Source organism: Camponotus floridanus, unplaced genomic scaffold (assembly GCF_003227725.1).
Source record: "Camponotus floridanus strain SB8 unplaced genomic scaffold, Cflo_v7.5 scaffold82, whole genome shotgun sequence".
Classification (NCBI taxonomy): domain Eukaryota; kingdom Metazoa; phylum Arthropoda; class Insecta; order Hymenoptera; family Formicidae; genus Camponotus; species Camponotus floridanus.
In genome coordinates, this window is record NW_020229852.1 from 416,197 (window position 1) to 427,409 (window position 11,213).

Below are 11,213 nucleotides of genomic sequence, written 5' to 3' on the forward strand. Positions count from 1 at the left end.
TGCAGATCGACGAAGATCGGCGGGGTGATATCGCCCGTGACGTCGTCGCGGTCATCGTCGAGAGAGACTGACATTTATTCGCGTCTCTCCCCGATATCTTCGCGGTTTCGAGTTTCTTCTCTCCCCCCATTCGACGCGCCGTCTTACAGGATCTTACGCACGACGTTCGTCAGCGGATTGTACTCCATCACGCGATCGTGAATGATTAGGCAGTAAAGCGGGGTCTACAATGCAGAGTCGTAGAGTCGCAGAGTCGTACAGTCGTAGAGTCGCAGAGTCGCAATGTCATGATGCTTGTCTACAATAGCTTTTCGCAAATCGCTAACAACCAATCAGAGGTGCGTTCCAATACCCTACCTTGGTTACTAAAATCTATAATATACGTAACGTAAATTATAGCTTTTTAGTAATCAAGGTAGGGTATTGGAACGCACCCCAGAAAACAACGTTCTGCTAGTGAGAGGTTATCCATAGGTCCATAGGCGTTCTGATAGTGAGAGGCTGTCCATAAAGTTTTTAAATATGAATTGCTTGCAATTGCGTGTAATTTTTACTATATTATTATTATCTGGTGCATATTTGCATGTGACATCGATATATTTAAGAAAGAGACGCTATAAAAGGAGATGGTGGATAAGACCTATCAACCGAACTCGAAACGATTTGGGATATTTCAATAAACAATTTAAAGAAGCATATGAAACAGATCATGAAGAATTTTTTAATATGACACGAATGATACCTTCTCAATATGATCATTTATGTAATCTTGTCAGACCTCTGCTCACAAAAAGAAGTTTACGAGAACCTATTTCAGTAAATGAACGAGTAGCTGTTACTCTCTTGTAAGTAAATGAAATGTTATCGTTTTCTTTTTTAGATAATTTAGCTTATATTATTAAATAGTATCCTTTTTTATTGTTCTAGATTCCTTGCTCATGGTGACAGTGCCAAGTCAAAAGCATGGGATTTCCGAATTGGCAAATCAACTATATATAAAATTATATATGAAACTTGCGATGCAATTTGGCAAGCTCTTCATGAGCAATATTTACCCAAACCTTCGAAAGAGATATGGGAAATGATAATTGATGGATTTTGGAACAAGTGGAATTTTCCTAATTGTATAGGCGCACTAGACGGGAAACACATCACTATTCAAGCTCCACCGAACAGTCATTCTTTAAATTATAACTACAAAGGATTTTTTAGCTTTATATTGATGGCAATTTGTGATGCCAATTATAAATTTATCTGGGTTGATGTCGGTGACTATGGTAATATATATTTATAATATGAATCTCTTCTTATGCTGAATACAACAGTTAATTGAAATTGTGTTTTGCAGGTTCTAATAGCGATGGTGGAGTATGGGCGAACAGTAATCTTGGTCGAAGTTTGGAATCTGGTACAGTAGACATCTCAGCTCCAAAATTATTGCCTGGTACAACAACTTTGCTGCCCTGTACTTTAGTGGGAGACGAAGCGTTCCCTCTCAAAACGTACCTCATGAGACCATATCCAAGAAAATCGCTCACCAGTGATTCACAGCGAATTTTTAATTATCGCTTGTCCAGAGCAAGACGAACAATTGAAAATGCTTTCAGGATTCTTACTTCTAGATGGAGAATTTTAAGAAGATCAATTCAATGCAAGGAAGAAACTGCTCATAAAATTGTGCTTGCTCTTGTTGTTTTGCACAACTACATTATGTCCTTTAATGAACGCAAATATTGTCCGCTACATTTTGTGGATCAGGAAGTTAATGGTATAATTACTCCAGGGCAATGGCGCAATGAAGAATTAGGATCACATATTGTACGTATTAGTCAAGTTGGCTCAAACCGAACTGCTTACACTGCAAGTGTTCAACGAGACATACTGAGAAAATATTTTATGACAAACATTGGGGCAGTTGACTGGCAATTTGACTGTGCATTGAGGGGTTACAACATTAATATCTCTTCATAGCAATGCAATATGTATAAACATGTATGTGAGTTAGCAAGGAAGTTTAGAAATAAAATACTAATTTACGTAAAATATGGTTTTATTTAATCTTCACTTTTTTCTATAGAAACACATGCTTTCTTACGTAACGTTATTGCATAAAACAAAATATATTCTTTAACTTACAGATTTAATATTGCAAAATCAAACTCTTTGTTTTGTTGCAGTCTCAAATATTAAATATTTATACTATATCTGAAGAACATCTTAACACTAGTTATATATTGAGCTACGCAACTTTGCTTAATTAAATTATACTCTTGTCACATTTGTGAAAAATTTTGATTCGCTTTCGAAGAAGTCGTCGACTAAATACTAAATTATGAATACTCAGTTTATTTGTATCCACATATTTGGCAAATTATACATGTTTTGTATACTGAGACAATAGAAAATGAGATATGTTTTAGATGGCAAAGCAGCTCGCTGAGTGATTGAATGTAATTGGTTCTTTTTTGTAGATCCAATCAATCACATTCAATCGCTCATCAAATATGTTAGCCGTTTCGACGTACATGTCCAATGACTTTTATTAATGGCTGCGTTCAGCAGAAAAAGCAGCTTTGTAACTGTTGTAAAATTCTGATTGGCGAATACTCTTAGATTCAGTTAAAATTAAGAGCACACGCCAAGATTTACGAATTTTACCACAGTTGCAAAGCTGCTTTCTCTACTGAACGTATCCAATGTTAATCACTATTAAAATTAAAATATTGTGACATACTATAAACTATTTAAAATAATGTAAAATATAATTAGTAAAGAAATAAAATCACAGTCAATATGAGAAAAATACTTTTCAGAAATAATCTTTTAGTAAAATTGCAATTTGAAATTGCAATTTTGTAACTTAACACTTAATATTTTATATAAAACTCCAAAACAATAACAAAATATATTTGTACCACGTTTTTTTCAAAAAAAGAAATGAATGAAAACTTATAAAGATTTATGAAAACTTATTTTAGCGAATAAACTAGTAGCTGTGATTAATTTTTCTGTTTGATTACATAGTCTTGTTATTCAATATTGTTGAAATGATTCTAATACCTCTAACATTTTGATCACGCATCTTATTTTTTGTTGTTCAGGCACACATTTTAATCCATGTAACAAGAATGACATAAAATATTTATCTTCTTCTGTGTCTGCTTTGGAAGTTGCATTCAGGAATGTTGGCAAAGCTGAGCAAGCTGCAGCTATTGTTTGAGATGATTCTTTAATTACAGAATCTATATTATCAACATTAGTTTTCTTTCTTTTTTTAATATCCGATTTAGGTACTGTGAGTGAGCAATCACTTATTTCATCACCACCAATACTCTTATTAAACTTATTCTCTGAAACTTTTTACAGATATAAGAAGTGCATTTTTTCATAATCAGAAATTGAATTTTCTCTGAAAAAAAAAATAATTTGATCATGTTCGCGAGGGCGAATCCGCGTTTGCTTATGTTACGCAGCTCGTAGGATCCGATCGGGATCGTGATCGTCTCGTCGTTGTCGTCGAAGTAAAATTTATTGTTCGAGGAATTCACGTTCGGAATCGTGTTGTAGGTCTCGAAATTGGTCAGGCCGAGCTCGTAATCGTCGTCTCTCAGATCGAGAGGCGGAAAGTAACTCGCCGTGAGAACGTTGCTTCTTCCGGTCAGCGTGAAAATCAGCGACATGATGACGCGCGCTATCGCCGTTAGAGACCGAAGGGCTTCCTCCTTCCTCCTCCCCAATCGACTCGTCGAAGGAAGCGCAGGCACAATTGTCCGCAGACGCTCTGATCGTACGTCTGCTGAGAGTCGCGATTGTACGCGATATGCGTGTCGCGTCCGAGATAACGCACGAATTCTCGAGGCGGCCCGAAGATTGCCGAAAGCGTCGAAGTAGATAGCGTCTTTTCCCCTTTTAGCGTACGCCACCCAATGCGTGCCTGGCCCCGAGGCGTCGTCCAGGTTCACGATTCCACTCTCGTCGTGACGAACTCGCGCCGGCAACGCGTCGCGCATGAACACATCTCTGAAGTGACGCACGCGAGCGCGCTTGGCCGCGCTATTCAACTGTTCGTTTGTCGTGACGCCGATCGCAGCTACGACGTCGTCTAACGCGCGCGAAGGCGCGACTTTTTTTTTTCTTCCTCCTAATCGTTCGTCCGCCTCGTCTCGCGATGCTTCCGCCGCGCTTTCTAAGGCGCGAGATACAAACCGCGACGCTCCACCGCTTGATTGTGTCGCTGCAGCTCCTCCAATTGACGCGCGGCCTTACCGTCGTTCACCATCTTCGCCACGCCGGCCGCTCCGCCGATCAGCGATCCTAAAGTTCCGAGCGCCGGCAACAGCGGCAGGAAGCCGCCGCGTTTCGCCGCGGGAAGAACTCGTCCTCTCGTCGTCCTCCTCCTCATTGAGGTCGTTCTTCTCTTGCCGCTGCCGCCGCTCTTTCTCGCGCCTCTTCGCGCTCCAGCCATATCCATTCCTAGTTTCGTCTTCGCCTTCATAGCCGCCTATACGATCGACGCCGCCACTCTCTCGCCGAGAGTCGAATCCCCGGCCCGGATACGCTCGAACGCTCTTGCTCCGAGCGCCCGATCCGTGCCGATCGGCGAGATCGTCGCTCCGCGAATAGGCGATGTCGTGCTCGCGGCAAGCCGCGTCCAGCGGATTGACGCCTCGATCGCCTCGCGCGAGCCGCTTCGCGAGACGAGTACCGGGACCGCAAAACTGATATCCCGGTATATGTAGTTCGAACGGAAGAGCGTTTATAGTTCTATTGAGCAAACCGCTACCGTCGACGACTGCTGTCGCGGCGTCCTCGGCGTATCTCATACGCCTCGATCATCGACGCGCTCATCGTCACGCCATTTCGTTCTCCCGGCACATGCCGCAGTCTTTGATGCACGGCGGCGGACCATCGATGTGCGTATCTTGCCACGGCTGATTGTGATGCTTGTGACAGAGGCGATAACGCTGCATGTCCGGATCGTCCTTCAGATGTATAGGCAATCTCTCCCACAATCGATCGACGAAATCGCCGTACTTGTCCAGCAGAAGCTTCTTCGGAACGTACTGCAACTGATCGACGTCCGAGAATATCGGAATCGTTCACCAATAGAATAAACATGACGAAGCGTCGCACGCGTAACTTTATCGCGTCACCGTCGATCGGACACGCCTAACTGCGCGATCGTTTTTTTTTCCTCTATATATATGTTCGCGAGGGCGAATCCGCGCTCGTTGCTCGCGCGCGCGCGAGTCTGCGCACTGAGACGCAGATTCGCTCGCGACAACGAGGAAGAATCGCAAGAGGAGAGAGAGAGAAAAAAACGATGCGTTTCGTGCGTCAACCGATCGCGATAAGAGTGTCCAACGTCGATGGTAAGACTCGCTCGATGAACGAGGAACCGCGAAAACACGGTAATCTGTTACCGACCGCAATTCGCTGCGTAATCTGCGGTCCCTCTAATTGCGGTAAAACGAACATGCTGATAAGCCTTCTGGAGAGCCCGCACGGCGTGCGATTCGAGAACGTGTACGTTTACTCGAAATCGTTGCATCAGCCTAAATATCGATATTTGGAGAAATTGTTGAAACCTATGCGGGATATCGGTTACTTCACGTATTCGAACAACGCCGACGTCATCCCGCCTAGCGAGGCGTTGCCAAACTCGATATACGTGTTCGACGACGTGGCCTGCAACAAACAGGACGTCGTGAGAGAGTACTTCGCCATGGGGCGTCACGTGAAGGTCGATTGCTTCTATCTGTGCCAATCGTACGCTAAGATACCCAAACATCTGATACGCGACAACGCGAATCTATTGATACTCTTTAAGCAGGATGGCACTAATCTGAAACACGTGCACAGCGATCACATGAACACCGATATGTCGTACGAGGATTTTCACGTGCTGTGTCGCGCGTGTTGGAAATACCGATACGGTTTTCTAGTGATCGATAAAGATAGCGCGCTGCGCAACGGTAGATACAGGCGAGGATTCAACGATTACACCGTGCCGTAGAGCGTCGCGAGCGTCGTCATCGTCGTCGCCGAAGATGAGTCAGTCTTCTCGAAACGGCGGCGATCGTAGAGGGGAGAGAGATAAGAGAAGGCGAAACGCCGAGGAACGACGCGCGATGACGGACGTCGACAGACGCGAGAAAACCGCGATAGAGATAGCGAGAACGCGCGCGTCGATTCGCAGGAAGCACAGAGCGTTGAAGACCGGAAGGATGGAGAATGATAGCGCTCTGGAGACGCGTTTCAAACCGATCGTCGAACCGTTGCGACGCATCGCCGAGCGCGTCGGAGACGATTTCACGCGAAGCGCAAGCGCGAGAGAGAAGAAACCGACGAAGAACGAGATCGACGAGACGTTCGCGCGAGGCGTCAAGAGAATGGAAGCGCCGGAGGAGGAGGACAAGGAAGAGGCCGAGGAAGAGACCGAGGACAGCGCATTACCTCCGCTGTCCGCGAAAGGATTCAAAGCTAAGCGATCTCGCCGTCTGGACGCGACGACTTCCACGCCCGTGGGAGCGTTGGACGCGTCTCCCGCGCAGCAGCGCGAATTCACGAACAGAGATCTCTTCGCGGAGCCGCCCGTCGAGGAGACGTTCGAGACGAGCGTGTTTGGATCGCCGGCGACGCTCGAAACGTCGGTGAAACGGTCTCTGCGGACTCCTCGAGGGCGAGATATCTTGCGCGATCAATTGGGTCCGTTGGCGTGAAAGTACGTGGGCGCTCTTCTCAGCGGCGGCGCGCCGAGCGATTTCGATCACGTTTACGGAGTCTACTTCGCCGACGCCGGAAACTATGCTCGGAAACAAGCGATTCGACGCCGAAAACTATGCTCGGAAACAAGCGATTCGACGTAGGTACCGACGACGCGATATTCGTGGACGGAGTCAGATACGCCGGTACTCCCGGTCTGTGGACGAATTGATCTTCAAGAGAATTCCCGACGATTTCAAGTACACTGAGAGAGACAAAGCCACGTACAGGAGCATACTTCTGCAAACTAACGCTCACAGGCGCGAGCACAATATTTATTTATTTATTTATTTATTTATTTATTTATTTATTTATTTATTTATTTATTTATAGACGGGACCAATAAGTCCCTTTAGTACAAATACATTACAATTTTTTTACAGCGGAAGGACTAGTATAGATATTTGGCTAAAGAACATCTAAATTTGTTAAGAGAGCCGTGAAAAAAATCAATTCGATTAGATATATCATTAGACAATAGGCATATTCGATTAAGGGGTTTAAATCTGCCGTAGCAGGTCCGGTGCGACTCCTCATGAAAGATAGAGTTGGCTCTCAATGATTTGACAGGAGCATGCAGTCCAATACGGCCAGTAAAGTCAGGACAGGTTATATACCCATTGATTATTTTAAAGAGGAGTTGGATATCAAAAAATCTCGTTCTATTTTCCAGTGAGTCGAGATTAAGCAAATTCATTATCCAATCATAATTATGGTCCGAATAGTGCATAGGATTGTCCGTGAGAAAACTGATTCTTCGAAGAAAGCGGTGTTGAATACTTTCAATCATTACGCAGTACTTTGTTTGGAGCCCATACCATAACGGCATATTCAAAGTGTGGTCTAACCAAAGCGCAAAACAGTAACCTTAGTGTGGAAATATTATGAAAATATTTACATGAACGAAGCCGAGTTTTCTGTATGCACGATTTACCAATGTCTGAATATGGAGTTCCCAAGACAAATTCGAGCAAAAGACAACCCCCAGGTCACGGATGGAGTCAGTCGACGCGAGAGGGACTCCGTTTAAAAAATACTCGTGCTTGTTTACATATCTTTTGCGGGTGAAGTGAATCACTTGACATTTAGTTAAGTTAAAGCTCAAGCCATTCTCAGAACACCAATGATCAAATCGGTGGAGATCAGACTGCAGAAGCCGCGCATCATCGGAGGATGTAACACGGCGGAAAATCTTCAAGTCATCTGCGTATAACAAAAAATTGCAGTTCTCAAATTCATTCTTAATATCATTAATAAATATATTAAATAAGAGCGATCCCAAGCGCGAGCCTTGGGGTATCCCCGAAGAAGCAAGAATGGTCTGAGAAAGGCAATTATTAAATTTAGCAATCTGCAGTCTATCCGTCACAAAATCCGATAACCATTTTTAACCCTTTGCACTCGAGGCCTTTTTCGCTTGCGCGAACCAGCAACTCGAGACGATTTCGGCCAAATTCGGCGAACACTTTACAAGTACTTTAAAAACATTTATAAACAAACAAACGTATACAAATAATAAAATTTCACCAGTTTATTCATTTATATGTCGAAAACAACAAACTTTGATAAATATTACACTCTGTAATTAGTTTTGGTGTGATATTTTGTAAAACAATATCCAAGATGCATCCTAGGTTTGTCAGGACACGTATCACAGTAATACGAAATTTCCCGCCTACCTCCAGGCGTGTTACGGTCAGAACAAACCTTGCAGTCCCTTTTTGGCCCTTTTAGTATTATGTGAAGCTTCCCGTTTAGTCGGATTTCATCGGAATGCGACGTAGACGCTTGCTCTCGATGCTGGCGATATGATCCTCTCAATTGTTCGACAAGTGTTTTCAGAAATCGCAGATGGCTCAGTGGCTTTTCCCCTTTTTTGGTCTTTTCTAGTTTATACAAAATATATGAATTGATCAGGGAAATTTCCATGCCCCAAAAAAAAAAGCTTACGCCATTTAAGCGATTTTCGCAGAAAACAATAGGTTGACGCATATTGGTCCGCCCGATCAACACCACCCATATATTTTATATAGTTCAATACAATATTGGGTTTCTTGACCATTATATCCACACCACCTCGTGTAATTCTTTTGACCGTCGTCATTCCTGTGTCACCCCTCGTAGTCAAACAAGTGACAACCCTCTTATTTTTCCACCCTAAAACTAAGGTGTTGCCCCGTCGATACGCGACCGTGGATTTTGTCGAAAAATTTGGCTTTTTTATTTCCTTGGGCAATTCTTTCCTGTTCGTTAAAATTGTTCCGGTAAGATTACATTTCAATTTGGCTAGTTCTTGAGCTAAGAAATAACTAGTATAGTAGCGGTCCGTGTACATATGGTGCCCCTGAGCACCTGGAATTTTCTCCAACAACATTTGATATAAGTGTATCGGAATTCTTGATAAAACTGGTAAATCGGGTCTGACCAAGAGCTCTGTGGTGAGTGATCCATAATATGGCAAAATGCAGCAAATGTAGCCAGTCTTTGAGTCAGCTAGAGCATAAACTCTGATATCCCATTTTGTCGGTTTCTTCGGATTGTATGTTATGAACGAAATTCGACCCTTGAATTTTATAGTTGACTCGTCCACACATATGTGCTCGCCCGGGATAAAATAATCCAAAAACTTCGAGTTGACATAGTCCAAAAAGCAGCTTACGCGTTGTAGGCGCGTTCGTGGATTGGTGTTGCGTGTTGGAATAGTTTCCAGATGAAGCATCCAGAAGATTTGGCTAAATCTGTCTCTTGTAAATGTATCCGAATAGAAAGGAATATAACTGACGACATTCCTCGACCAATATTCTTGCAAATTGGCCAACGGCATCGTCCCCATATTGATTACGACAACAAGAAATGCCCAGAACTCTTCGTTGGTCACATCACGCCAGCTTCGCCAAATCGAATTTGCAGATAGCGTCTTCCCTTCCAATTTTCTTTTTGCATATATATTGGTTTCACAAATAATTTTTTTCACGAGGTCATTAGTGAAAAACAGTTTAAAAAAATCTATTGGTTGTTTTATGTTAGAAACTATTCGTGTTGCTGTGGGGTTTTGGCCAGGTATAAATTGTACGTTTGGCGGCACTTCGTCGTAGTCTCCGCAAAGTACCCATGTTGAACTGCTTGCACCTTCCACAGTTTCACTTTCAACTTCTCTTTCAACATCACTCTCAACTTCACTGTCGCTCTCTATAATTCTAATTTTCCGTCGTCTCACACCTCTTACTGCATCACTGTCTTCTCCACTGGATTCGTTCGTTTCGCGGCGTAATCCGTCGGAAATCGATGTAAGTTCATCATCCAAAGCGGCAAAATCGAATTCGTCCGAACTCGAGCTGATCTGATCTTCCTCCATATTTTTAGGGCTCAAACACTTTTTAGTTACTATATTTACTGCCAAGACTGTTTCAAGCGAATGCTACGTTGAGACTAACTAAACTGAGCTAAGATTTGGCTACAATGTCAGCGGAGCCTAGTCCACGAAAGTACTTCCGAGAAAAATATCTTATCGCACATCGTAAATAAGGAGATCGAGTTACAAAAGACCATAGCGTCGTAGCAGCGTCGCTCGATTTAAGACTTCAAATCACTCGGGCGCCGCAGCAGCGCCGCTCGAGTTGACACTTCAAATCGGCCGGGCGCCGCAGTAGCGCCGCTCGAGTTGACACTTCAAATCGGCCGGGCGCCGTATCGGCGCCGCTCGAGTGCAAAGGGTTAACAATAATCCGCCGATCCCAAATGCCTGCAGTTTGCGTAATAATACGGCGTGATCAACTATCAAAAGCTTTCCGAAAGTCGGTGTATATCGCATCAATTTGTGAGCTCTCCTCAACGGCAGAAATTATGGAGTCATGGTAAATAAGTAGATTAGTTAAAGTAGAGCGACCAGCCACAAAGCCATGTTGCTCATCGATTATTGCATTCTTTGACAGCGCCGAGAGCTTTCCGGCAACAATGTTCTCGAAAATCTTTGGCATTAGGTTCTGTTTGCTTATCGGTCTATAGTTGGAGACTAAAGACCTATCACCACCTTTAAATACTGGAGTGACAATAGACAATTTCCACAGGCTCGGAAAAATACCGCTCGTCAAAGACTTCTCAAAAATCAACCAGAGCACTCTCATTACAAAGTTACATGATTTAAGAACATTACAAAGTTACACGATTTAAGAAAAACCGGAGGAATGCCATCTGTCCCCGGGGCAGAACCGTCATGCAGAGAATTAATGCTATTAAAAATGTCACCTATAGAGACATCAATGTTTGATATATTTAAGTCATGATTGTACCTCGAATCCCCAATACCGCTCCCATTACCAAGTGAGTACACCAATTCAAAAAAATTCGCAAAGCAATTGGCAATCTCAGTACCGTCTTCTATAATACGGCCATTGTGACAAATATACGATGTTAGACGACTTAGCCGAGGACATGGAATTAATAAAGTT

At 43.4% G+C, this 11,213-nt stretch overlaps 3 protein-coding genes across 3 annotated transcripts; 1 reads left to right on the forward strand and 2 right to left on the reverse strand.

Annotated features, from left to right (window-relative positions):
- The first annotated feature begins 238 nt into the window (after positions 1-238).
- On the forward strand, positions 239-2,032 carry LOC112639674 (protein ALP1-like). The gene is made up of 4 exons (XM_025414508.1): positions 239-338; positions 420-845; positions 928-1,277; positions 1,349-2,032. The coding sequence occupies exons 2-4, from the start codon at positions 523-525 to the stop codon at positions 1,969-1,971; spliced, it is 1,296 nt and encodes a 431-aa protein (XP_025270293.1). The 5' UTR covers positions 239-338; positions 420-522; the 3' UTR covers positions 1,972-2,032.
- Positions 2,033-8,152: 6,120 nt separating this feature from the next.
- LOC112639682 (piggyBac transposable element-derived protein 4-like) lies at positions 8,153-10,120 on the reverse strand. The gene is made up of 3 exons (XM_025414521.1): positions 9,839-10,120; positions 8,716-9,682; positions 8,153-8,241 (listed from the first exon to the last, which is right to left on the reverse strand). Exons 1-3 carry the CDS (start codon positions 10,118-10,120, stop codon positions 8,153-8,155), a joined length of 1,338 nt encoding a protein of 445 aa, XP_025270306.1.
- A 415-nt stretch (positions 10,121-10,535) lies between these two features.
- Positions 10,536-10,889, reverse strand: LOC105252828. Its single transcript, XM_011260418.2, has one exon. It carries the CDS (start codon positions 10,887-10,889, stop codon positions 10,536-10,538), a length of 354 nt encoding a protein of 117 aa, XP_011258720.2.
- Between the last annotated feature and the right edge of the window lie 324 nt (positions 10,890-11,213).

Coding starts and splice junctions, on each gene's coding strand:
- LOC112639674 (XM_025414508.1), top strand. CDS start 523: ATGAATTGCTTGCAATTGCGTGTAATTTTTACTATATTATTATTATCT. Junction 846..927: donor CGAGTAGCTGTTACTCTCTT/GTAAGTAAATGA, acceptor TTATTGTTCTAG/ATTCCTTGCTCATGGTGACA. Junction 1,278..1,348: donor GGTTGATGTCGGTGACTATG/GTAATATATATT, acceptor TGTGTTTTGCAG/GTTCTAATAGCGATGGTGGA.
- LOC112639682 (XM_025414521.1), bottom strand. CDS start 10,120: ATGGAGGAAGATCAGATCAGCTCGAGTTCGGACGAATTCGATTTTGCC. Junction 9,683..9,838: donor ACGACGAAGTGCCGCCAAAC/GTACAATTTATA, acceptor TTGGAAGGGAAG/ACGCTATCTGCAAATTCGAT. Junction 8,242..8,715: donor GCGAAAATCGCTTAAATGGC/GTAAGCTTTTTT, acceptor ATGTTTTTAAAG/TACTTGTAAAGTGTTCGCCG.
- LOC105252828 (XM_011260418.2), bottom strand. CDS start 10,889: ATGAGAGTGCTCTGGTTGATTTTTGAGAAGTCTTTGACGAGCGGTATT.